General features: G+C 37.5%; 1 protein-coding gene and 1 long non-coding RNA gene across 2 annotated transcripts; one reads left to right on the top strand and one right to left on the bottom strand.

Annotated features, from left to right (window-relative positions):
• Positions 1 to 4267: 4267 nt before the first annotated feature.
• On the bottom strand, positions 4268 to 4717 carry LOC124719944. Its single transcript, XR_007006025.1, has 3 exons — positions 4672 to 4717; positions 4429 to 4499; positions 4268 to 4307 (listed from the first exon to the last, which is right to left on the bottom strand). It is a non-coding gene; the product is annotated as an uncharacterized LOC124719944 (long non-coding RNA).
• Positions 4718 to 24763: 20046 nt separating this feature from the next.
• On the top strand, positions 24764 to 26512 carry LOC124719782. The gene has a single exon (XM_047244979.1). It carries the CDS (start codon positions 24764 to 24766, stop codon positions 26510 to 26512), a length of 1749 nt encoding a protein of 582 aa, XP_047100935.1.
• Positions 26513 to 26836: the final 324 nt, after the last annotated feature.

The raw sequence follows: 26836 nt of genomic DNA, 5'->3' as shown, positions 1-26836 counted from the left end.
TTGCATACAGAATTCCAGTGTTGAATGATTGATTAACAGCCCATAAGGCTTAATGTCTCAGATGTCATTACAATACCTTTTCACTCGTTTTATACAATTCTTCTTTGGATATCCAGATTGTGAGAGTATGAATTAATGGTATTGTGTAGGTAATACAAATTTGCAGTAAGTTTTCAGAAATCTGATCTTGACTGTTGCAGTAAAGTGCTGTAAAAACTGAAATAATACTTTTTACTTAAGTTACTCTAACAGTCCCTGTTAAGATATTCATCTATAGGAAATACAAAATGTCCTTTCCTGGGGAATGCTTTACCTGTGGATTCCACGTTTTGCTTTTTTTCTGTCTCACACGAGGCAATAACACGAATCCTTTCGAAACACTTCATCTGTCAATGCCAGCTGCCTGCTTTGATCTTTTTGCAGTTTAATATCATGACAGTTAACTGTCTGAATAGGTAAGACTAATTCATGAACAAGACAAGATGAGCACTCAAAATGAAGGGCTAAGTCTTGCATATAACAACCTCAACGTAGCAATGAGTGCACCTAACAGAGTTTTTCAGTATTGCTTAACATAATAGAAAATGAACTGACTTGAGCTCTTTGAAAACAAAAAAGCATATTTTATTCAAAAACGTTCATGTAGTATGCACAAGTGCTAATATGCCCAAATGTAAGTAAATCTATACTTTTATTTAAATACACTGACAAAGTGTCTGACGTGATTATTGTTGTAAGCATATTGTATTCATGCCAAATATACCTCCGTGAAATGCTTCAATTGCAATACCTATGTTTGAAGTGTACACTGGACAATGTTCCCGCATAAAAGTGATATGCTCCAAACTATGTATAAAATGTTTCAAAGTCAATGGCCAAAAACTAATTAAATGAAAGAAAGCCTATTTGCAATGGATGTGTACAAATTGAGAAAACTCATTTTTCTCTCGCTAATGCCACAAAGCTAAGTCTCACCAAATTACATAAGTTTCTTTGTATTCGAGTTGACCTGATACAGCACTGGCACTTTTTCATCATGATGCTACCAAGCATTAGTGATGGGGTGTACTTGGAGAAGATACTCAACTATGTTCCATTTTTAGATCACCGCCAATACTCAAGGCATTTCAGTAAGTTTAAAATCCCTAGAAAGTATTAACATGTTGCATACACACTACTACACTTCATAGCTTTCCATACTATGTATGAGACAGCAAGTGTTTGTGCTCACAGTGGTGCCACAAATTTTGACATTTCTTGAGAAGGTAGGAGATGTGATACATGTATCACTTGAGATGAGTTTCCTATTCTGCCCCAAAATTAAAATATATATTACAGGATTACTGCACAGCTGTTTAATTTCTGTATGTTCTATGTAAGACACCTATGTTCATGAGACAGTAATATCACCTCAACAAAGACATCACCATGCCACATGAGAGATTACCTTATTTGTACATAAAATATATCCTAAAATGGTAGTAAGTGCTCGTCTTTGAGCTCATGGGTTTTCAACAAATTACTTAAAGAGTACAGGGAACAAAAAGAAGATAAGTTAAAATAAAAAAATGGTAACCAACACAAATGTATGTACATGTGAGATGATCAATTTTATTCTGACTTTTCCACAATGATATGGAACACTTAAAACATTGCAGCATTATAAAGGGAATGAATAAATAGTTAACATGTCAGAGACTGAGCAGAAACTCAGATTGGAAATGGCAGGTAATCTGCCATGGCCTATTCAGTGGAACCAACAAAAGTATTTGCCTAAAGGAATTTAGGGAACCCACAAAATGTAAATCAGGATGTTCAAACAGGCGAAGGATCCCAATGCACCTGAATGGAAATTCGGTGCCATAACCACTGTGCAATTTTCTCAGTAATTTAACATGTGACCACAAATACAAATGTATAAACTTTTTTATTTCATCCAAGAATATCTCAACATAACACAAAAAACATCAATAATTCAAAATATGGGTATACACACAATGTTTAAAGGATCTCTTTAAGGGCAGGACAGGTGGTCAGCCGTGGCCTTGATGAAGGAACCATCCCAGCATTTGCCCTAGCAATCCTGGAAAACCCGAATCAGGATGGCCAGACAGAGCGAACCCCCATCCTCCCGAATATGAGGTCAGTGCTGTTAATAGCTACACTGCCTCATTCGGTTGTTACCTATTATACAATGTTCTGATTTACATGAAAATAGATCTTACAACTAGCAAAAATAATGATTAAATATATACACAATTACATATGCAATTACACTTTAACATTGTTCTTTATCACTTTACACAAACAGACCACACAACACTTTGTTCACGGAACTTCAATAAACTGCCAGAGGATGCTTCAGCAGTTGCTGCATATATGAGTAGTTATCCGCAACAGAAGAACAGGAAACAAACAGCAGAAATATCCTTGTCTAAAGACACTTTAGAAACAACATAAAAACTTGCAGCAACTACTTAGATGACTCACATTAGTAGTAAACATATTCACTTAAGGCATGTCTAGCAATTAATTTAATATGTTCTTTAAACTTCTATATGTATGCTGATAACACTACACTGTAGAGTGTGACCACAATGAAACCAACAATGTAAGAGATATCTTCTACACAAATTCTGGGATGTTAACATCTGAATAGCTGTTCTCTGCAAAACTGTTTTTTATAGTTGGAGGGTCCAGCATGTGAAGCAAGATACTTAAACTTGTTAAAGACTTACTGAAATTTATGATTTGATAAAGTTTTAGATTTGAAGTCAACATTTAAATACCTCAGATAATGACTGACTTTTTCAGTAAACAAAATGTCCATGAAAGCATCTAATAATAATTCCATGTCCCACAGTGTAATTTTATTTTTTTAAGAGTAGAGCCCCTCCACACTGCCACTAGCAAAAGTTCTACAATCACTTCTGCATTGATTAGTTTTTTAATCAATACAGGTCCATCAGGAGATAGAAAATGGATGAAAAATGTAACAAGAATTGAGATTTTAAGGGCAGAGGGCAAAACATGTCATGGCAAGCACCAAGGGGAAAAAATCCTCCACAACTGTTGGACAGGTAGTAAGAGCAGTAGCGGATTTCTTACTGTCTGCAGCAGATCATGCAAGGGTAGGTCACATTAGTAAGTGGGTACCATGCAGTTTGATACTAGTGTTATAACCACCTGCACATCAGTACAAATGTATGTTGGAGCACATCAGGCTACATTGGGGAAGGCCAGTTGCACCCTTTCTGTACTCCAACCTACTTACATTTAATGCCCGATTTAATAAAAATTATACTCTTCCATTTCTGGCACCCTTTCGAGAATACAAACTAGCAAAATTATGAGAATTTCTTGTGTTCCACCACAAACATAGGAAAGCTTCCGTGTTTTGCAAATGAAATTTAGTATTGAGCACAGGATGTTTCACCAATTCACGTTTGGCATTTTCAGTGGTTTTCCTTTTGGTCCTATTCAAGAAACATTTCTTCCAGTAAATATTTCTCAGCAGGTAACCTATACTGCAAGTTTGCAAAGGCTGAAGTGTTGTTATCATTACAATAAAACAATTTCAGTTAACATCTGAGAAAAATAGCAGCATATATTAACAATAATATACAGGTTAGTGTTAACACACATGAAACCGGTGTCAGTATCATTTAAAGAAACTTGAAATTCAAAATAATTGAATGTCAGAATGGGTGCTACAGCTAACAATTTTTAAGTAAAGCAGAAAACAAAATGCTACTGTACTTACAAACTTCGAGGTGCCACATGCCTTGACACAGGCTACCAATAACCTAATAGTATTTTTGACATCTCATGCCTCACAGGTACTTAACTGGATTGCAATCTGGTGATTGCTGCTATCAACATGAAAGATAATATAGTTGTATCCAGTGACCAAATTTCAAAGCCGATACTGAAATTAAGTTCTAAGTTACAAATTCCAGTATTTACATATACATCACTGGTAATCCATTCACGTGTCATAACATTAACCTCAGTGCAAATGTACCTCCATTTTAAGCGAAAGGTCAAGTTTGCCATTGTATGCAAAACACTATTACCTTATACTTCAAGTTTACCGCTATAGGACTGTGTAACATTTGCTGCTGCTGGAAGACTATCGGAGCCATAACTGGAACAAAGAGCTCCGAGTTACCACCTGCCAATATATACAAAACTTCAATTTTAAACTGAAGGTGAAATATGTCATATGTATCCAAACCACTACCACATTATTCTTCAAGCTTCTCACATTATAGCTGTGTGACGTCTGCTGCTGCTGACTTCTGGAGCTGTAACAGAAACAAAGAGCTTTGAGTTACCATTTGCCAGTATACTCTTAAGGACTGTAACTGTACCTTCATTTTAAGTGAAAGGTGAAATTTCCCACACATGTATCCAAACCACTAGTACCTTATTCTACAAGTTTCTCATTTTATAACTGTGTGACATCTGCTGCTGGTGACTGACTTCTGGAGCTATAACTGGAACAAAGTGCTCTGACTTACTGACCGACAATATACATTAAACACTTCAACACAAAACCACTAGTACTCTTTTAATGTAGCATAACAAATATATGCTATGCCCTACAGTTATATCTCCATTTTAAGGGGGAGATCAAATCTGCCAAAAATGTACCCAAACTAGACTTACCTTACTGTTATAATATCCCAAGTATTAAACGGAGACTCATTTGCTGGTGTTGGTGTGCCTCTCGAATCGACTACTGAAACAAACATCTAAGATAAGAAAAGCATATTTTGGGGTATAAATCACCAGTAATCTCTCATTAAATACAATAAATAACACGTACCCTGTAACAGGAAATTCAGGAGTTAGTACTGTCCATATTTAGAAATATAAGTTTTTCAACTTTGGACGCCTTCAGCCGTGTGCGCCTTTCATTTATAATGATACCAGTTTTAGAAAATATTTTTTCGCATGGCACAGAAGTGGCCACTATGTTGAATTTTTCCCTCACCACTTTAGACATATTTGGGAAAATATATTGATTTTCACGCCACCATGCCAGTGGGTCCTCACTTCTACTAATAACTGGGCTGTCCATGTACCTTTGTACTTCCACAATAGCAGCTGACTGAAGAGTGCCCCGGGGCTGTGTTGATTTTACAATTGCACCATAGACACCCCATACTGACAAGGGATCAGTGGTGGTTGAAATTGACACAGTTTCATGGCTCTGGCCTGTGTTTGTCAGTCTTCTGTCACCCATCTTTTGTGCTACTAGTTCAATAAGCTGTTTCTTTGCATTATCTGCTGCAACTCGGCTTTCAAACACAAGAGATTTAAAGTGTAGATCTAGTAGAGTGGCTACTCCTATAGACTTGCTCATCTCTACATTGTGGAAACAGTCCTTCAGGCCTTTTGTTAATTCTTCAATGACAGTCCTTGTCACACTGTTAAATGGCCTTTTCAAAAGTTCTGCACACACTGATAATAATCCCCTTGTCAGAACAATAACCTGAAAATTGGAATAAGTTCTTCAATATAACACTAACAGTACAATATCTCAGAAATGATTATGCCATAATACCACAGCTAACATTTTAGCAAGAAAAAAGCTGCTTAACTTACTTGGCTGCCAGTAGGATATGACTCAGCACTAAGCTGTGTTGAAACCTGTGGAAATGGCTTCAACACAGAACAGAGTTCTGAGCAGATGTTCCATTCCTCGTCTGTGAGTTGTTCAAAATCAACTGTGAATAGTACAAGTGAAGTCTTCACTGCATCTTTAATTTCAACTATTCGCTCTAACATACACAGAGTAGAGTTCCACCTTGTTGGCACCTCCTGCACCAGTTTTTTAACATGACCTGCCCCATTATTTTGTTGGTATGTCAGCAATCTTTCTCTTGCCTTGCAGCTTCTCTTGAAGAATGCTACAATAGTTTTGACTTTCTGCTGAATTGACACAAAATGTTTTAGTGCATTCTGCACAATAAGATTTAGTGTATGTGCATAGCACCCAAAGTGTTTCCACTGTAAAATGGATACTGCATTTTTAATATTTGGTGCCTTATCCGTCACAACCAGCAAAACTTTGTCAGCCTGAAGTTATCTGTCGTGCCTGTTAGAGATGCCGACAGATTCGAAGCAGTATGTGCACCAGAGAATTGGGAACATCCTAACAACACAGATTGCAAGGTGAAATCTTCAGACACAAAATGCCTTGTCACCGCCATGTAACCTTCATTTGCTGCCGATGTCCAGCAATCTGTGGTCAAACAAACTGTCTTCGCAGCTGACAGTTTGTCTACCACTGTCTCCTTTGCTGCTTGCAGCATTACATCTGAAATATGCTTCCTGCTTGGTAACTCATAACCAGGATTAAGGGCCCTCACAAAACCCCGAATCTTCAATGACTGAAAATGATTGGAAGTCTTTAGTGAACAGCTGAAGAAGTTGCCCATCTATCTTCTTTTTCTGATTCACTCCGATCCCTTTGGAGAGGAACGATGTCATAGAACTTTGAACACCTTGCTGCATTGATGGGGCTGGAGCAGCTCGCTCCTCTTCCACACTACTGGTGCCAAGGATCACCTCTACAGGAAGGGTTTCACCTACAGAAAAATAGGTTTCATATCAGCATAAGCACAATAGAAATGATGCCATATTATTTTTGGTGATATATATTACAATGTTTGCGTACAGTATTCTACATGGTACTTGCAGCTTGAATATTTACTTCATACAAGTTGACAATTGACTCAGTTTTAGTAATGACTATAGCTTCACCTAACTAACCTAAGGACATCACACAGAGCCATGCCCGAGGCAGGATTCGAACCTGCGACCGTAGCAGCAGCGCGGCTCCGGACTGGAGCGCCTAGAACCGCACGGCCACCGCGGCCGGCCAACATACAGAGTGTCGTTATAATATCAATATGTTAATCCTTTCACAATCCAGAAGCACTATAACTGACGCATTTTAACGAGCAAGACAGAATTACTCTGCAAGAAAAAACATAAAGCCGCTATAAAGTAATAATGTTCTACAATGGTGATCATTTCCCTTGTAACGCGTAAAATAATAAAACGTGCTTCAACTTCTTTCTGTTGCATCAGAGCACTTTCGATACTGGAATAGAATTCGATGAATGGAGAACTTAAGCCCATTAAAAATGTTCGATTGAGGGCGAGGCTGGAACGACATAACCAGGCAGTCCGAAGTCACATTCAGCTCTTGACAGCCAGGCGTGCAGAAGACTGCAGGGGGTTGAGCCCACAGCTTCTGATACACAGGCCTCACGGTCAACTGTGACGTCATTGCCGATAGACCGTCGCCGATTGCCGCAAAAGCCTGCAGTTCTTTCGTGAAATTGTAAAAAAATCACGAGACTTAGTTCTCCACTATCAATTTGTGTGCCACTTACAATGACACTGTGCTGCTCTTTATCGTTTAAAAAGACACTATGCCTTTCCTGTATGCTGTTGTGCAAAATGCATGTTACGCTGGTTGCAATGCTCTGTGATTTCCTTCTATTGTGTTTGAGATCATTTGCAGAATTTTACCATTTGTTAACAAAAATTTTGGGAGTGAAACCGCCATATGCCACAGCCTGTAAATTATTCTACGTGATGGAGATAGTTTTAGTAAAACTTATCAGATAGGATGGAGAAATTATCCTGGTGACCATAAGCTTAATTACTTCGACAAAAATATAATTCACTGAGACATAAATGACTCACCAAAGATCGTATCGATGTTGTCGTCAGGATCAGTTTAATTGTAGACCCTCATGTAACCAAGATTTAACCAAAAAAGCAAAAAGAAAGATTTCATAAATCTGATACGTCCTTCTGTCTGTGGCATCAGAACTGTCAAATATGTACCAGCATACTGCCATTAATGAAATGAAATGTTTGTAAGTAAAATGTAGGCTTAGTATTATGCACTTTCAGTGTTAACAACGCAATTACACGTATTGAGAAGAGAAAATTAGGAATGAGAGGAAAATGACAAATGTAAATGTTTGTTAACCTGATACAAAATTTATTTCAAGCTACTTTACATTTGAAAATTTCCCTTTTAGCTGTTATTACCGTTATCGCTAATTATTGAGAAACATATTACACGATACTTTTACCACCCACTGAAGAATTCTGTCGTCTATGTGATCTACCTAACTATAAGAAAACTCCCTTCGGAGAAAATCTTCTTTTTTAATTTCATCAGCATCTAGAATTAAAAAGTAAATTTCCCTGGGAAGGGCATCTAATGAAGCTGTGTTGAAGTTCTCGGGAGACCAAGCTTTTACCAACTAAATAAGCAGAAATAACAACATTAGTAACCTCATTACCCTGCATTGTTTTCTAATGCTGATAATATAGAATCTCTCTCTAAATATGTTTTACATGTGTCGTGTCTCAGATTCTTAAGAACACCATCTACACAGTGCCCTGACAAGTATGTGTAAGAAAAGGCAAATATTTCTGAACAGACTGAATTTGATCCTCTCTGAAATCGATTACACTGTCAAAGTTTGGTGGTGGGGCCGTGAGTCGTGCTTGGGTAACTCAGTTGGTAGAGCACTTGCCAGCGAAAGGTAAAGGTCCCGAGTTCGAATGTCGGCCCGGCACACAGTTTTAATCTGCAAGGAAGTTTCAATATTAAAAACGTTCCACCATGCACAAATTAATTTTGATGAATTTAGCAGCGCTCTCAAAACTTTCAGTAAAGACAAAACTTGAACAGTCCTCTCATTGAAAATATCAAGCACAACTTTGAAATTTTCTCACTCCAGGTTGTTTTTATACAGATACTTTAATTTTTTTGGTAAAAATTTGTTATCTGTTTGTACTCCACGTCATGCAGAGAATTTCGCCATAAGGAGTTCTGTACTTTGTGAAACAGTTTCAAACTGTGGGCACTTTGTTATCTGATCTGGATCTTCTTTATCGATCCAAAGGTATGTGACACATTTTAATATGTGAACGAAATGTTAAAATAAAAGAGGGGTTGTCTGTCATTACAAAGAAGATTGTAAACAATTGACAGTTGAGAAGGGGAAGCAAAGAATGACGTGGCCCATGTGTTAATTGAACTTTTGTCACTAACATCACAGACTAATCAGTGAACAACAAAAATTGATTCACAAATAAATACAAGCTTGTGTTTTGAATACAACAGTTAATTGCCCCCTAGCTGCTCAACTGCTGAATGTGTTTGAAAATGCAGACAAATCCTATGCTGTACGTTAGGATGGGGTAGCGCAAGACAATTTGCGCTCCTTATAAACTCGTAAGTGTGTGGTGATATTGAAAATAAAATGCTACAAGACATAATGTAATCTGGCGAGTATCTGTAGCCCTTCTTTTGGACACCTATTCATTTCACTTGCTAACAAAAAAATTAATATTCCTACTTTCAGTTTTATCAAAAAAAAATTTACTTTTTTTTCGAATAGTTGGTTATGAATAGTAAGTAGTCCTTTTCTGAAGTATCTTTGTTCTCTCTGATGGTTTTCCAAGTTATCTATAACGTCAATTAAGTCATTTAATCCTACTTTGCATGACCTATATTTTCTGCATATTTACATACCCTTGTCCAATGGACCCATAATGTATAAATCGAGAATTTAAATAGAAATATATTCTGTGGACATTAACATGCAGAAATATTTTGTTTTAAAGCTTATCAGTATAATAGAAGACAGCTGCGATTGTTTTTAACGCTTATACTGAAAAACAAGCCACCAGTATTATCACAGACTGTTCTCGGATCAGTGGCTATAGTATTCACGAAGAACAAATCAATAAGGAAACAAGGATAACAATTTTTACAATTGTTTCGCACCACACTGCTATGGTCTTGCCACACGTTTTGTGCATTTCCAGAACACTGTCCTTTGGAGCAGGACACAATAAACAGCGACTCTTCTGATGACTGACAGTGCTGCTATTGTTACTACTGCTGTTTTGCGTTTTAGGAATAGTAATAAACTTCTCCATTTCCAGGTATATGGATTTCTGTTGAAGGGGATTAGACGATCTTCTGTTCATAAACAGTTGGATCAACTCCACTGAAAGGTCCTTGATGAAAAGTCTGCGTAAAGTCGCTTTGTGATACATGGAATGTTGTGTTTTGTAATGATAAAGGCATTTCGAGTGTGCACCAGAGAGCCATTGGCCACCGTTTAGTTCCTCTTTTTCATGTATAATCACGCACTAGTTGATCCATAATATCCACACCATCCTTCGTTCGGTTATAAAATTTCACAATGTCAGGGGTCAGGTTTGGATACTGTTCATCTATAGATTTATCATGATGCGTGGTACATAGGACTACACAGTTGTTTTTCTTTCATGAAAATCGAACCATTGTCATTTCTTCTGTAAATGCAAATAGACTTGAATTTTCTGCTCTACTCCAAGTAGGCTTAATCTCTTTTGGAATTTCCGTTTTATTCATCCTCATTGTTCCCACAACAATAAGGTTTTGTCACAACAGATATTCTGCCAATTTTGAATTTGTAAAATAATTATCTACAGTAACATTTCTGGGTGTACCAGCAATATTGCCTGCAAGCATCTTCACTGTGGTAAGGCCCAAATTTTTCTGGGTTGACTCACCTGGTTCTCTTCCTGTGTACACAGTCTTGTCAATGGCATAACCAGCTAGCTTCGCACATCCAGAATATTTTCATTCCATACTTTCCAGGCTTGTTTGTCATATACTGCACAAATTCACAATGGCTCCTAAATGCAACTAGGTGTTCATCCACAGCTACATTACTTTTAGGTACCATTATTTTCTTGCACTGTCTGGTAAATATTTTCCATACATAGTATCTAGCAGCAAGCTTATCGGTTTGTAACCTAGCCTCTTTCTTCTTTTGTCATCAAATCTAATGAATCTTCTTATTGCCTCAAACCGATTCACAGACATTATAGCACTGTATAACAGATTGGAAAATTTGCATGAAAAAATTCCCTAATTGGAACATCCCAAACCTTATCTACGCCATTATGAAGTAAAATTACACAGAAGGTGAACATTTCGTCTGTAGCTTCATCATTCCAGTTTACTTTTTTGGTATACAAACTCTTCTTGCTTCTAGGTTTTGTGCATCTCACGATTTCATCCGCAATGGCTAGAGGAGTAAATAAATCCCAAGCATCTTTGGGAGTGAAAGCGATTATGCCCCTTGCTGGTCTCGGAACATTTATTCACCAAATTGTGTGCAGGCATTTTATTTGGCACTGGGGGGCACTAACCCCACTGCATACCATTTGGAGCAATATATATGGTAGCATTTTCACTGCTTATTTGTCCTGAGTCCTTATTAGCTATGTCATTGTCATCATTATCATCATCATCACTAACATCATCATCACCACCACCACTGCTTTGTGCTTGTATCAGAGAGCTGCATGCCGCTGCCTAAGGAACAATTTCACGGTTTTAGTCTGAAAGGAAATCATCATCTTCAGCTCCCCACTGACTAACGACTGATTCAAAATTTGGGCTTGTGGACTCTGATATTATATCTGAAAAATGTGAAGAAATAACCTCTCTTCTTCTGTAGACTGTAGGACTGTAACTCATTTTATTGTTTAGTGTTACAAATGGCACTTACCTTTCTTCCGAGTTCCTATCAAATATCAAACACACCACTGCTGTGCAGCAGACTCCCACAACATTATACTCGTAATAATCCACTACAGTATTTTGCTCTATTACACCACACAGGAGTGCACCATCTGTTGCGAGCTGTAACAATATAATTCCTGCAATGAAAACAATGTGTAGGTGTACTAATAATGTATTCTCTGTATTTCAACAAAACGTAATCGATTACACACCAGTCTAATTTGATAACGCTGCAACATAAACCATAGCTATATATATATAACAGGTTATATAAGTATGTGGTATAAAGATGACAATGTACATAACACTTAAAACTGATGACACGGATTTCTAATGGTACATTTAATGTGTTGCTGAATACTGTGAGAGAGCATACCCGATGAGTTGGGCCACAATTTTAAGTCTTTGATATTGTAATTAAAAGTTACTACTGTCTGCAGGTCTGTTGGACTCAGGGTATGCATATCAGGTTCAAATGGTTTATTGTTAATGGGAACTTCCTTGTACCAGGTTTTGTGGTTACACATTACCAAGATGTAACTGCATACTTGGGCCAGTATTCACCACAACAGAACATTAAAATGTAAGAGTAACTGTTGTTTCTATTAGAGCAAAACTAATGACACTATCTGACTTTATAGTATGCCACTCTTTGAGCAGCCTGATCCCCTCCAAGCACTGAAGAAAAACATTCAAGTCTACGAAATGTCATTCCTGTTCATACTGGGCATAAATTATTACATTGGCTACAATAGCTAGTACTTAGTGTCTGTTTTCCAGGCTCTTCCAATGAAAAAGGAGGTGACGAAAGGTACTCCAGAGAGTTAGCTAGAATCCATGGTACAGTTCCTGGTCTAAGGTGAGGTTTCAGAAGAGGCACAGAATATTTCTTTCCTGTGGATGTGTAGAAATATTCACCACGTCTCTGAATGAGGTCATCAGCGAAATGGAGCTTGCAGACCTTGAAATTTGACAAAAACAATTTATTAGCTACAGGTGACAATGCCCAAGGGCAAGATTGCCACTAACGCACAGATGCTATTAGTGTCAGTTACTTTCAGAACAAATAGTTCAATATTGACTCAGTATTTTGAGTTATAAAGCTGCATAAGTAAATCACAGTCCGCTAGTGATTCGGCACTATATACAGTGAAATAGCTCTGCTACAGATTGGCATCAGGTCAACTGAAATCACGCTGTTCCTGAACAACTGGACATCTTGCTAACACGAACACACGACAAGTTGTTCTTGCTCTCTGTATTAAAGCACTCATACCATGACACAATCTAAGTGACTTGTAAAGACGCTGACCTTACCTTTGAATTCTGGGTAACATGGAAATTTTCATGATGTATTGCAGTGAGCTATCCAGTTCTGCTGGAGTTCTGACATTTTAGGAGAAAAAAACACCGCTACTCGTGGCTCATTTCCATAATTTCGTCTGCAACGAGGTACACAACATTTCTACACCATTTCGAATCATTGCACTTAACTGTCGCATATATCAAGAGTGTAAATAAAACAAAGTAATAAACGCATGCAACTATGAAAACTTCAATTGGTTAAGACATGTTCCTGCAAAACGCAAGAAAACGGAACGAAATCAGCTACGGCTGGTCCTGCCATCGAGCGTTACACCACGTAACTACACCCTGTTGCAAGTTGGCGCAACAAGATGGCAGCACGGTAAGTAGCCTCATGTTCGTCCTGAACGATCGTTACTCGACGTGCAGTTTTTAGCGTACAGCTTGCCACCTGGAAACAAAGCCTCACAGCATGCGTTGTGACATCACAACAGGAATCAAACAATATCTGAACTTTGGGATGCCCTGCAACATGTATTGTCCATTTAAGTGAATGTATCATTACTTCCTGCGTCTTGCATAAACGTAAATTATCATTTAAAACAACGTAAAATAAATATGGTCATAATTTCCTTCACTGATTCCTGTTATCACTGCAAATCTCATGTTTGCAATACTTCGACTTTTTTTAAGTGCAGCTTTGTAATTTAACATAGGCTCGTTTGATTGACAAAACATAAATCGTAATTTGCACCATTTTGTGCTACAATTAGTGGTCCACGTATTCGCATTTTTATGTTAAAACGTATATGTTTCATCAGAATAAAACATTAACATCTCTTAATGGGAAACGAGTGCAGATGTGAATCACTAATCGCAAAATATAGAGGCAGCATACCATGTTCATTTTCTATTAATGGAAAATTACCGAATTAGCTGAAACCTAGGCACCAAAATTTTCTTTCATACAAATAAACATCTAAAGAGCAGCACACAAATCAATGCAAATATTTTGGAATCTATTGATTCATGTAATGTAATCAATGAGTAAGGAAACACACATTCATGGCCCTTAAAAATAATAGAGATATTCTGTTACACACATCAGGCAGAAAAAAAAGCACACACACAGAAAGCGAGGGGTGGGAAGAAATGGAATAATTATTTAAAAATATAAAAGTGACTTTTTATTTCACCTCATAATATGATTTCCAATACACTCTCCTACATGTCAATAAAAAAATTCTAGTATGCTTTAATGATGTTTTTACTTCTTTTAAAAAACTTTTACATTTTTCTTCATAGCTGCATAATTTCTTCACTTAATATGATTATTTAATATGATATTTACACAACAGAGCAGTATGGAACACCTGATAGATTCAAGACTATGTTCGTTTTCTACATTGATATCCACCAAACAAATCACTGGGAATATTACAGGATGCTACCATCAGAAGCACACACCTTTGATTTCCGTACTGGAGAAACAAAATTTGATGTTCTTTTACATTTTTTGAAAAGTTACACATGATACATCTTCTTTAGGATATGCCAAGCCTCCTCGATCCTTTGCCGTTATCAAATGATCATCTTGCTTTACATCATCTGAAATAAGAAATACTCACAGTGCAATACTCACAGTGAGGTTTTTTTCAGCACTTGGTGTGAGCAGTATCCTGATATGTAGTGAAATAACAGCCATTTGTCCTCCACTATCCCTTCAACATCATTCTCATCTACCACCAAACTTAATAAATCTGGTACTGGGATATCATTTAACTCCTGGATTTCAAAAGTTGTTTCAAAACTATATGACACGTAAATAACCACATCTCCAACTACTATAGACTGTGCTCTCAGCACTAGGTTTTTGCTCAGTTTCAAAAGCCTGTCTTAGAGAAATATGGTATTTTCCCCCACTTAATTCCAAACAGTCAGTCTATACTCTTCCAAGGAGCCAATAGGTCCTGTTTTTGTCAGACAGCCAGTACCTACTGAAATCAGTCAAAGCAACTGTTGTATGTCTTAAAGCAAAGTGTGTTTCTTTAGAAAGTTTCCTGTTATCATTCAAGCCATGCCATAAACCTAACCAAGACACAAAGCTCTTTAAAAAATCAAATATGTGATGGTAATTAGAAGTTACAGTTTCCTGAAAAACATTTCTTAGCCTTTGACCCTTAAGTATTGTTTTCGCATTCACAGTACATCACTGAAGTTTTATTATTCTTATAAATGTTACAGCACTTTAAAAATTTTGAATTCCTTTCTTCGAGCCTAGTCTCTGCAAAGTCTCTGCAAAGCAACAACTGTCATATCATTAAAAAGCACTTGTTTAGCATCTTGCCTTTCAATTTGGAAACAGAGATTTTAAAGCTAGAGAGTTTCTCTATTGTAATAAATCATCCTTTTCAACCTCCCTCCACGCTCCCACTGAAATCAGGAAAACACAGAATCTGCTCCTTTTCATTGTACCAATTATTACAAATACACTTTAAAAGATGAACTGCATCCCCAAAATAGTACAGTGGGCGATCTGCAGAAGTCCTTGCAGGGTGACAGTACTTTACCTTTACTTCTGGCGGAGTGCTAAAGTTAGATATTGCTTTTCTATAAATTCAGTTATTGTCTCCCACTAACCCAACTACCTCACATCAAGCTGCTTCTAAATTAAGAATTACTTCTTTTATGTATGAGAAAACTACATAAGCCTGAAATGTTTCAAGTGGGAGAATGTATACGACATCCTTGTAAGGTGAATGTAATCTTTGTATCCTAGAAACATAAACACTGGTTGCACACAAAAAGTTGTCACTGTTGAACGCACCACCTGCAATATTCCCACCTTCGTTGTCAAGTTTTTGATGAAAGTAATAAATACTATTTGCAAAAATAGAATTGTAACTTAAATATACTCTGTTAGTGATATACGACGCCGCTTTTTCATTTTCTGTTAAAATATTTTATTATACAGTAGATAATCGACGGTCGCAATTTTCACACGATATCTACAATGTATTTACCATAAATGAGGTCCTCTGATTTAAGTTAAATTAGTGGTTTTTGTTGCTAATTTCAATAGGTACTGTCTAACCTTTTTTTTGTATAATGTTATTTTTTGTTTTATCACGATTTTTCTTTATATCGCTACGCTACGTTTAGCCTAGACATTTACTGAAGGATGCAGCAATTATAGCGTCGCAGATGTGTTTGACGTCAGTATATGCCTTTCAGATGGCGATCAGTTTTCGTCGCTGCTTATGGTGCAATTGCTCGCCGACACTCACAAGCACGTGTGAAAGTAGTGGAAACATCGCGTTACCCCGATATGTGTAGCTCAAGTTATGAGAAAGAATAGTTAGTAATGATTGTAAACATGCGCTGTTAAGTTTTAGCCACAATTATTCACATTAGTTCAAATCCAACTGTCGGCGCTCATATTTTACATTTCCGTCAACGGAGGCCGTCTGGGTATGAAACTGAACAATAACTTTAACTGTCACGGCGGATATTGTCTTAGGGTTAAGAGACTAGACAGGAATTTACAGAATTATTTACGTCTTGTTGTGCAGAAACAGAGTCCAAGCAGGATTCCAGTCAGTTGCTGTGGCAAAAGCCGATGGTGGCTATCATCGTAATCTTGCATTTTTGTTGAAATTTGACGCGACAGAAATACGGTGAACGTCGAATTTCCGTCTCCGATTGTAACAAAATTTTCGACCTAGAGCTGTTCTGGGGGCACTTTTTTTTCTTACATGTCATCTTAGTTGTTGCTTTACCAGATCCTTACGGACTGAAAACTAGTGAGCTGGTCTGAAATATAGTGACGATCACTTCGGACCTCCGATATCGGTTACGAAACATCTGTGGGTCCCGTCATAGCACGATACTGAACTGTGTGGGACCCATACCACACAGAACCGACAGCTGCTAATGAACGTCTACAGAGAAGGGCAGCAGAAATCGTGAAAGGTTTGTTTGACCCACAGGAGAGTGTCGCGCAATTGTTGAAACAACTCAATGATGAGAGACGCAAGCTGTCCCACGAGAGGCCGCTTACGAAATGTCGCAGGCGACTGCTAAGCGAGGAGTCCAGAGGCGCTCTCCAGCCACTACTCGTCGCTGCCGTAAGGAGGCTGAAGGCAGAGTCAGGCCGGCCGCGGCACGACGGCACTCCGACCGCACTCCGCTGCTCGACTCGCCGCGGCTCGCACCGTTACGTCGCTCCTGCACGCCTTGTTCGTTCCAACCACACGTTATGGCAGGACGCAAGGGGAACAAGCTAGCAGCCGCGCTGGAACACCTCATCAGTGCTTTGGGGAGCTCCCGCGGCCGCAGGCGACGACAACAGAAGCCGAAGCACAAGCAGCGTTCACTGCAACACGTGCAGTGCTTCAAGTGCCAGCAGTTGGGGCATGTGGCGGGTGTCTGCCGGAACGCAGTCGCGTGTTTGAAATGCGCGGCGGCACACGACACCCGAAACTGCCCCAAACCACGTGGAGCAGCCAACAAATGCTCGAATTGCAGTGGACCTCACGCCGCCAACTCGCGCAGCTGCAGCTACCGCCGGCAGCACACCACAGCAAGCTCTGAGACGTGCCCTTAGCGCCAGGATTTCACCCGGAACAAGTCCCGCCCATTCACCCCCCTCCATGCCTATCCGTAGTGTAAGGCCCTCCCCTAAACAGCCGCCAGTTCCGCGAACTGGAAGCTACAGCGAAGTTGCTATCGTCTCAGTCCAACACACTTTAGACTGCGATGAAATTCAGTAATGATAAGAAATTTAAGTTTTTCTGGATAGTAATATAATATGAATGTGTATTAATAAAGAAATAAAAATATTTATAGAGAATTGAAAGCATCGCCAGCAAGAGAAAACTAAAGAATAACGTGATGTTATTTAAGGGCAATAATGACAAATTTTCATTAACTAACTCACTTATTATAATACGTTCATTTGAGGGATACAACAGAGCAAACATACGATGCGAAAACAATGGTCTTCAATCTGTTATGTTGGTAGTAAAACCACGGAAGCAGTCGAATAACTCTACTGTCTAAAATCAACATTATACAGATATAAGTCAAAGTCGTTTTGTTTATGTAGGCCCTCATAGTAGCTCACGAACATTAAAGAATATAATAATACCGTAAAGTAGATATGCTTAATGAAAGCAGTAAGATATTTGCTTAAATGTCATATTTCGTTAGTATTTGTATGGATAATGGGTGAATTTTAACTTGTAAATTCTTTCAATGCCATCCCTGCGCATTATAAACGAGGTTATAAAGAATTGTGGCTGTTTCTGTGTGATTAGTGTCCTATATGCAGTTGAAAACGTTTGAGGAAAATAATCTGTCGTTATTCTCTGCCCTGTCTGTTTTTAACCAACAGATTTATTAATTTCGTAAATGTCATTCAAACCATTTTTACAAATAATAATGATGATGATATGTTTGTTTGTCACGGAGTAGCTATGGAGGAAATACATGCTGCAGTGTTTCACATATGTAAAACGTCCTTCATGTGGTGCAAAGTAATTTTGATGCCCTTTGGAAGTATAGTGAACATTGGTGCTTGTTTCACATATATTGTCTGAGTTCTGAAACTGAAGTGTCAAGTATACTGTGGTTCCACTTTCTCCAAACAATTTATTCTTTTAGGGTAGGTTTTTCCAGTTTTAGTTTTGGGTGCTTTTTTTCGCATAGAAGCATGTTTGTTCATAGGCTGTTCATGTGAATACTGAGTTCTCGTATTTAAAGAATTCATTGCTAACTTGTTTTCTCTTATGTTTGCTGTGGAAGTAGCTGGCACAGCTGAGACCAATTGTGGACGTTTTCTGTAACATGCCTTCTAACTATCTGGCAAAATTTAACACCTAAGAAGATATTAATTTAACATTCACTCCAAAAAGTCTGAACATTATGTCTGTTTGCATAATCTATTGTAAATCTATTGTAATTTCACAGTTGTGCCTTGGAATCAATTTTTAATGTGCTGGAAAAGCTTTTGAACTGTACATATATACTTCGCCACAATATGAATAAAGAGGCACTTCTGCTTTTTAATTGTTTGTTTTTATATGTTAACGAGTACCTGCATCATTGTATGTTCTACAACTTAAATTAATTTCACTGGCAAAGTGCTGATAATAGGGTGTGAGGGAGAGATAGGTTGTATACTATAATTTTTTTAAAACATCTGTGGACAGTTCCATCCTTACAGACATAACATTGGTACTATTGAAAGTGAAGGAATAACATGAAAATAAAATCCATATGCTACTTAGTTTTGTATGGAGATACCTCAATATGAACAACATACAACCAAGATCTTATCAAGCACTCCACACACATCTTCTCCTAAAAAAAATAAAAGTTAGTGTTAATATAGAATGAGGGAATTTAATAATACTACTGGCTCTGTGTTGGGCTTGTGGAACTCGGTATATGAAATGTTGCAGATGTAACATGTTTAGTATAACTTATTGTGAAAGACTGGATTATATACTTGAAATGTTAAAATAATTGTGCAGTTTAAGGTTTATGACCAAATGAAGAGCATTAAAATAACAGATTTAATATGAAAGATTTAATTTCGGTACTGAAAAATTTAATCTTTCCCTATACTCTGTGATAGGTTCTTGCCAACTTGTATCATCCTCTTTTGGCCATACAAATTATTTCCCCTTTCTGTCAAGCGATTTTTTTCACGTTGTTCCTTGGCATGTTGTCCAACAAATTAGTGCTAATGTCCTCATTCAGAATCTGGTTTAATAATAACCCACTGCACATTAAACAATGACAATTTTTCACTAATGTAACACACAATGAAAGAATTTAGGAATGTTTCTTCTTGATTACTCTGGTCGCTGTTAGGTATGAACTGGAAGTCTGTGCCATTTCCAAACAACAATCTCTTTTACTGTTCATTTCCTGATGGTACAAAGACTGTGCACTTGAGTGCTTGGGAGAGACCTGGTGTTATTCCGGTGCAGCTGTACCTGGTCAGCTCAGGTTTTCACCTTCACCACTGGAACTTACGTTATTACAACTTTTATTTAGGGAGTTTGTACACTGCACAGAAGACGTGCAGTCAGTAGTGAGAGTTTGTCTAGCTTTCACACGAAGCCAAACCTGATGATCTGTTTCCATCGCAGAATATTTCCATCACTTTAAGATAATAAGTTTTTTTTCATGAAGTACTCTTTTCTGATTAATAGCATGAACACCTAGCTTATCATCTTGCAGACAATCAGATACAATGGCATATGAAATTGGACTGACTACTGTGTAAATAGTGATTTGTTTATTACTTCAGCGTGTACTCCTTGACTCATTCTGATGACCAATATGATCTCACTTAAATCAGTCTGGAGAGCACAATAATGTTTCCTTCAAACACTCTGAATGCTGCATCCACAGTGATGGATGTTTCACCACCATGCTGGCAAGCACACAGCATCAGCCTCTGTTGTGGGAACCTGCAGCCATAGTGTTAAATATAAAATTATGGCAGTAAATGAGTTAAATGAACTACTTTATTGTATCATTTCTAAAATATAAAAAGGTGTTTCCAAATATTGTATGAAATTTTTTGGTGGTCTCTAAATGATTTACTAAACAATGAAATAGCAAAGTAACATTTTATACCAAATGCAGTGTACCAAAAGTCATGGTTTTTATCCATTTTCAGTAAATCATCATCTGCCCATTTTCTATAAAAATATATAGTATACCTCTTTATAGTGTTAAGTATTGTATAATTTCAGAAATTGTACATTATGACTTTTGAACTGATGCACAGGAAGACAAGCTTTTTTATTTGACTGTTTGTGGAATTACAAACCACCCGAATGGATTGCTGTATCATCTATGCATTTAAGAAAATAAACTGATTAAAAAGACAATTATTTATTTTCAAATGGTTGAAATGCCTCTGATCATTATTGGACTTAACATCTTAGGTCATCAGTCCCACAGAACTTAGAACTACTTAAACCTTACTAACCTAAGGACATCACACACATCCATGCCTGAGGCAGGATTTGAACCTGTGACCGTAGAGGTCCGCGGTTCCAGACTGAAGGGCCTAGAACTGCTCACCCACACTGGCCAGCTATTTATTTTACTGATGAAAATGGAAATGAAAGATATCATACACTCCTGCATGTTATTCAATTAAAGGAAACCACAGAACAACAAATTGAAATTAACAGAGGTGCACCACACCCATGGCCATCTTTATTCTTAGCCAATACAAATCTGTAGTAGGGAGGGACACAGTGAAGGGTAACTGGAGTAAGTGAATTCATGTATAAAACCATGCAAATTTATTTTTCAGTAATAGGATTTCCATTGCTGCACATGTGTTAGAATAATAATTATAGTCATTTATCTTGAAATGTGTTAATTTGTTTCCAAACTTGTAAATTTCCACAGAGTTGCCATATACTTCTACAGATTGTTAGTTTTTCATCACTAACCATGATCATTGAACGCAGCAAGTGTGAAAGAAATCAGATATTTTAGTTGAAAATGTTTACCTTTTGTGTTGTTTTCATCGAGTGAACCATTAATGAATGTGTTCATTACATTTGTCAGGCAATTGACCAAATACACAGTTCCAACCCATCTGATATAAAATGATCTTCTGGAAGTGAAGTATGTTGTCAATATTTGCTCTCATAGAAGCTGCCACTTTTGGAACAGCTGCAGTCAAGGTATTAATGAATTGTTGATACCAGTAAATGCACAAGTAGGTACACACAAAAGAAATTTATTCTTTCTCTGATATGTAGCCTACATAGTGACTCTGGATTAACATAGTCTTTTACAGATCCATAACTTTAAATGATGATTACTGAGTTATGCAGTTAGCTTGGTTTTAAATTTATGTTGGTTCAAAACTCTAACTTTCACATGTGTTGTAAGTATATTGTAACACAACAAAAGCACTTCCCTAGAATTTGAATATGGGTGGGAAGCCTACGTGTATTGCATATTGTAACTTGTAATGATTATATATTTCATGATTTATCTAAAATTTATTGTAACTAACAGAGACAAATATCACTAGTATTGCCACTTCTCTTCAAAGGCCTTCTGCATAGTGCTCCAAGTGTCAAAAAATTGCTTGTTCATGTCAAAGTAAAAGGTTTGGTTATTTTAGTAAATAATAAAGTTTTTTGAGCTAGTAAAATATTTTGAGAATATGAAAATTTTTGTTATTCTAGATTACATCCAGTCACACCTAGACCATATAAACAGGCTCTTGGGTAGCACTTTCATTTCTCTGTAGCTAATGAGACCACTTGCCATACTTCAGGTGCATAAGTGCAAACTTGTTACAAAGATCATCTGAAAAAGTCAGCTAGTAAGAAATGGTTATGAAGTTACTTGTTATCCAAAATAACAATACTAATCCAAATGAAGGGGTCTTCAAATACTGGTGTCTTTTATGCAGAACAAAATCACAAAGCTATTACATTATTGTGAAGTTTCAGCAGCACCACTTCAGATCTCGCACAAAATTACTAGCTTGGAACTATGTGAAATGAGCAAGGAAATAAAAAAAAGCACAAATTCTAATACGACATACTTTTATTGTCTCAGTAAATTTTTTATAACAACTTAATACATCAGAATCAAACAAATGTGGAAACAAAGTGTAAGTGACATACAAGTGGACATCTGATAGGTCAAATAGTCAGTTGGCTTTGGTAGTGTGATATGCACAACAGTAATGCAGAAGTTCAACAGTCAGAAATAATTTTGGTGTGTTAACTCTATTATAAATGATTAAAAGATTTTCAGTGCTTACTACAGTGAAACAACTCTGAACATTTCCAAAGGGACAGAAGCATGTGTTGCAGCTTCACCCAAAATAATAAGCTTTCTTGAATGTTTTGAAATAACTCAGAACTCCAATTAAATTATGATTACTGTTTATTGAGGGAGCCAGATATCATTACTGGCTCACTTCCCATTTTCCAAAAATACTCTGAGACTTAAGCAATGAAGACAATACTCATGAGTCTAATTATATAAAAGGACAAATAACTCCCAAAGGTCATTTAATAAAAAAAGTAACAGACACAAATAAAAAATAAAATAGTGTATACATTAAACTATATCCTACAGTGTGCCAAAATGTAGTAAATGACGATATGTCCTTATATGGACATTACACAATCAAACAAAAATACTGGGCACCAATAACACAGCAAATCTAGAATGAGATTGCCAAATTACACTGATCAAAATGTGAGAACTGAGAGATGACATAATATTTTTCATTTACACAGAAACATACATTCATACAAGCTCACAGTGAGAACATACATGATACATCTATTTACAAAAGAATAAATATGCTAATACATCATCCACAGATTCTATGTGAAGTGGTTTTCATGGACATGAAGTAAATAAATAAGTCCTAAACATATCATCATTTAAGAAGTAATAATAAACTTTAAAGACAATATGTAAATCCACAATATACTGGAGTACAAAACATTTTTAACCTTTTGTAGACACGCACCATCAAACAGAAAATCAGAGTCCGCTCTTACTAATGCAGAATATATTTCTCATTCAAACATGTACAGAGGTAAAATTTTCCAAACAGTTTGTGTTATTTGGTAGACTTGGTACATCAGTTAGTTCTACAAATAAATTTGTGAATGGAGTTGAGGAAGTTAGCCACCAGTAACCCATTTAACCTTCCCTTAAATTGAATGTATTACTAGTTACATGTTTTGAAGAGACAAATTATTTAAGTGGTGTGTTCTTGAACAATGAACACCTTCAACACCAAAGTAACTACATTTGCATCTTTACTGTAGATTACTCTTATCTCTAGTAATGAACCATGAACTAAGCTGTTGATTTAAGCCGGCCGGAGAGGCCAAGCGGTTCTAGGCGCTACAGTCTGGAACCGCATGGCCGCTACGCTCGTTCGTTCGAATCCTGCCTCGGGCATGGATGTTTGTGATGTCCTTAGGTTAGTTAGGTTTAAGTAGTTCTAAGTTCTAGGGGACTGATGACCTCAGAAGTTAAGTCCCATAGTGCTCAGAGCCATTTGAACCATTTTGTTGATTTAAAGAGATACTGTACATTGTGGCTGTTTTTACCACCTGTAGCTGTATGTTGTAATAGTGTTTAATAATGAGTTCTTTTAAATGTGAAGTTTGCGGCAATGAGTACAGTTACCGCAAGACTCTGAAGAGGCATATATCCACAGCCCATCCACAGAAGCTGAGCGAAATGATGCCTCCTGTTACAGATAAGAAACCTTCGTGTACATACCAACGCTACATATGCGACAAGGATTTTACTTGTAAAAGTAGTTTAAAACGCCACCAACAAAATATTCATGGCCAACCGCAACAGCAAGGGTTTAAGTGCACAATGTGTGCATTTGAAACCGATTCAAAAAAGTGCTGGATCGATCATTTTCACTCTGCACACGGATTATGTGTGAAACCAGAAGCCCTGGAATTCTCCAGTGAAGAAGAATTTTTAAAATGGAAAGAAGAAATGGAATGTGCTACACATTCCAAATTCATTAAAAACTGTGGCACTAAATTTTACGATGAGGGCCCCACATGTTATTACGTTTGCCATCGCTCAGGTCAGTTTACCTCCAAAGGTGATGGGAGAAGACATCTGAAATTGACAGGAAGCAACAAAATTAATGGCAAGTGCCCTGCAGAGATTAAAGTGCAATACAAAGAAGGAAAATGCCACGTTACTTTTGTGTCCACTCACGTTGGTCACGATCTGGACCTAAGTCATCTCAACCTGACGGAAAAAGAACGGATGAAGATAGCTGAAGACATTGCTGCAGGAATCCCATTTCCTACTGTCCTCCGAAAAATTCAAGAAACAGTGCAGAGTTCGAATTTGGAGAGAGTGCATCTTACAAAGATGCAGGATTTGCATAATATTGTAGCTGCGTATAACCTGTCTTCAAAGTCAGTCAGACATTCAAATGATGCGATCAGCGTTGAAGCTTGGGTGCAAGAAGTGCAGCAAAGTGACAATCCATGTGTATTGTTCTATAAGCCTCAAGAAACAATTAATGATCTGTACCCTGAACTGAAAAGTGAAGACTTTGCATTAATTATAATGAACAACGCACAAGGCGAAATATTAACAAAATATGGAGGTGACTGTATTTGTGTCGATGGAACTCATGGCCTAAATGGCTATGATTTTGAAGTTACAACATTACTTGTACTGGATGATATGAGGCAAGGATTTCCATGTGCTTTCCTCATATCTAACAGGAATGACTCAGATGTTTTGAGTATATTTTTCAATTGTGTTAAGTCTCAGGTTGGACAGATTTCCCCAAAAGTATTCATGACGGACCTGGCAGAATCGTATAGTATCGCTTGGAACAAAACAATGGGACATCCTGAAATGAGACTTTTCTGTACCTGGCACGTCGATAGAGCCTGGAGGGCCAATATTAAGAGCAAAATTAGAAGTTTGGACAAGGGAAACGAGGTGTACAAACTTGTTAAATCGTTAATGCAGGTAAGAGATGTTGCTGTGTTTCAAGAATCGTTGGTAAAAGCATTGCAGAAACTCAACAGCGATCCAGAGACTTCAGAATTTGGTCACTATTTCAAGACGTATTATGAAAAAAATGTGAAGTGTTGGGCATATTGTCATAGGATGCGATCCGGACTCAACACAAACATGCACCTGGAGAGCATGCATAAGACATTGAAATATATACATGCTAATGCAAAGCAGGTAAAACGTTTGGACAAAGGTATATCCGCTTTGATGTCGCTTGTAACAGCAAAGCTGTTTGACAGGCTCATTGCCAACGTGAAAGGGAAGCTAACAAGTAAAATGAAAAACATTCGCCGTAAACACAAATGCAGCATTCTGATGAATAAGGACTCAATTAGGAAGGTAGGCAGAGGTTGGGAAGTACCAGCCACAAAATCACATGAAGTTTACCTTGTACAAGAAAATAATATCTTCTGTAACTGTAAATTAGTGTGCACTGACTGTAAAGTGTGCATTCATAGGTATTCCTGCACGTGTATTGATTATAGCATTAAGTTAAATATGTGCAAGCATATACATAATGTTTGCCAACTAGACAGTACAGAACAAAATCCTTTTGAAATTTCTGAATTACAAGATGCAGTAGCTACAGATGTTGGAGATATGTCTTGCATTAATGAGAAAGAAGTGATTTTGAAGCAAGTAAGTGGAAATGCTAATTCCTGCACCCCAGAAGCATTGGCAGAAGAGAAGAGAAAAATTGTTTCTAGGTTTTCAGAAATTGTTTCTGGTATGTCAGCTACTGAAGTTCAGCTGGCTAACAAAATGGTGACTTCGTTGAAGGTTAATGTAGGTGCTGTTCGCACCAGTAGTGGTATCTCTTTCATTAGCCCACAAAGAAGTCTCAAGAGGAAACTTTTGCCCCAGAGGAGGCTGTTTTCAACAAAGAAGACAAGTTCCTCAAAACGCATATCCATGGCAGTTCCTAATGCAGAAGAAACCAACAACATCCTGAGAACACTTCTGGATGAAGATTTATAGCACATTAGCTAGCATGTTGGTCTCGTATTGTGGAACATGTTGGTTCTCTTCTGTGTCCTGCCATCCAGATTTAGGTTTTTTATTATTTCCCTAAATCACTGAAGGCAAATGCTGGGATGGTTCCTTTGAAAGGCCAAGGCAGATTTTCTTCTCTGTCCTTGAAAGTGCCACAGCTTGTGCCCTGTTTCTGATGACTTCACTGTTGACAGGATGTCAAACATCAATCTTCCTTACATCTTCACCATCCTCTGGTATGGCAGTTCTGCTGATGTTTGGGATATTATGCACTGCCAGGAACTGATGCTGCTTTTGCCACCAGCCTAG

Source organism: Schistocerca piceifrons, chromosome 11 (assembly GCF_021461385.2).
Source record: "Schistocerca piceifrons isolate TAMUIC-IGC-003096 chromosome 11, iqSchPice1.1, whole genome shotgun sequence".
Lineage (NCBI taxonomy): Eukaryota > Metazoa > Arthropoda > Insecta > Orthoptera > Acrididae > Schistocerca > Schistocerca piceifrons.
This window is presented reverse-complemented; position numbering and strand designations above follow the sequence as displayed.

Coding starts and splice junctions, on each gene's coding strand:
- LOC124719782 (XM_047244979.1), top strand. CDS start 24,764: ATGAAGATAGCTGAAGACATTGCTGCAGGAATCCCATTTCCTACTGTC.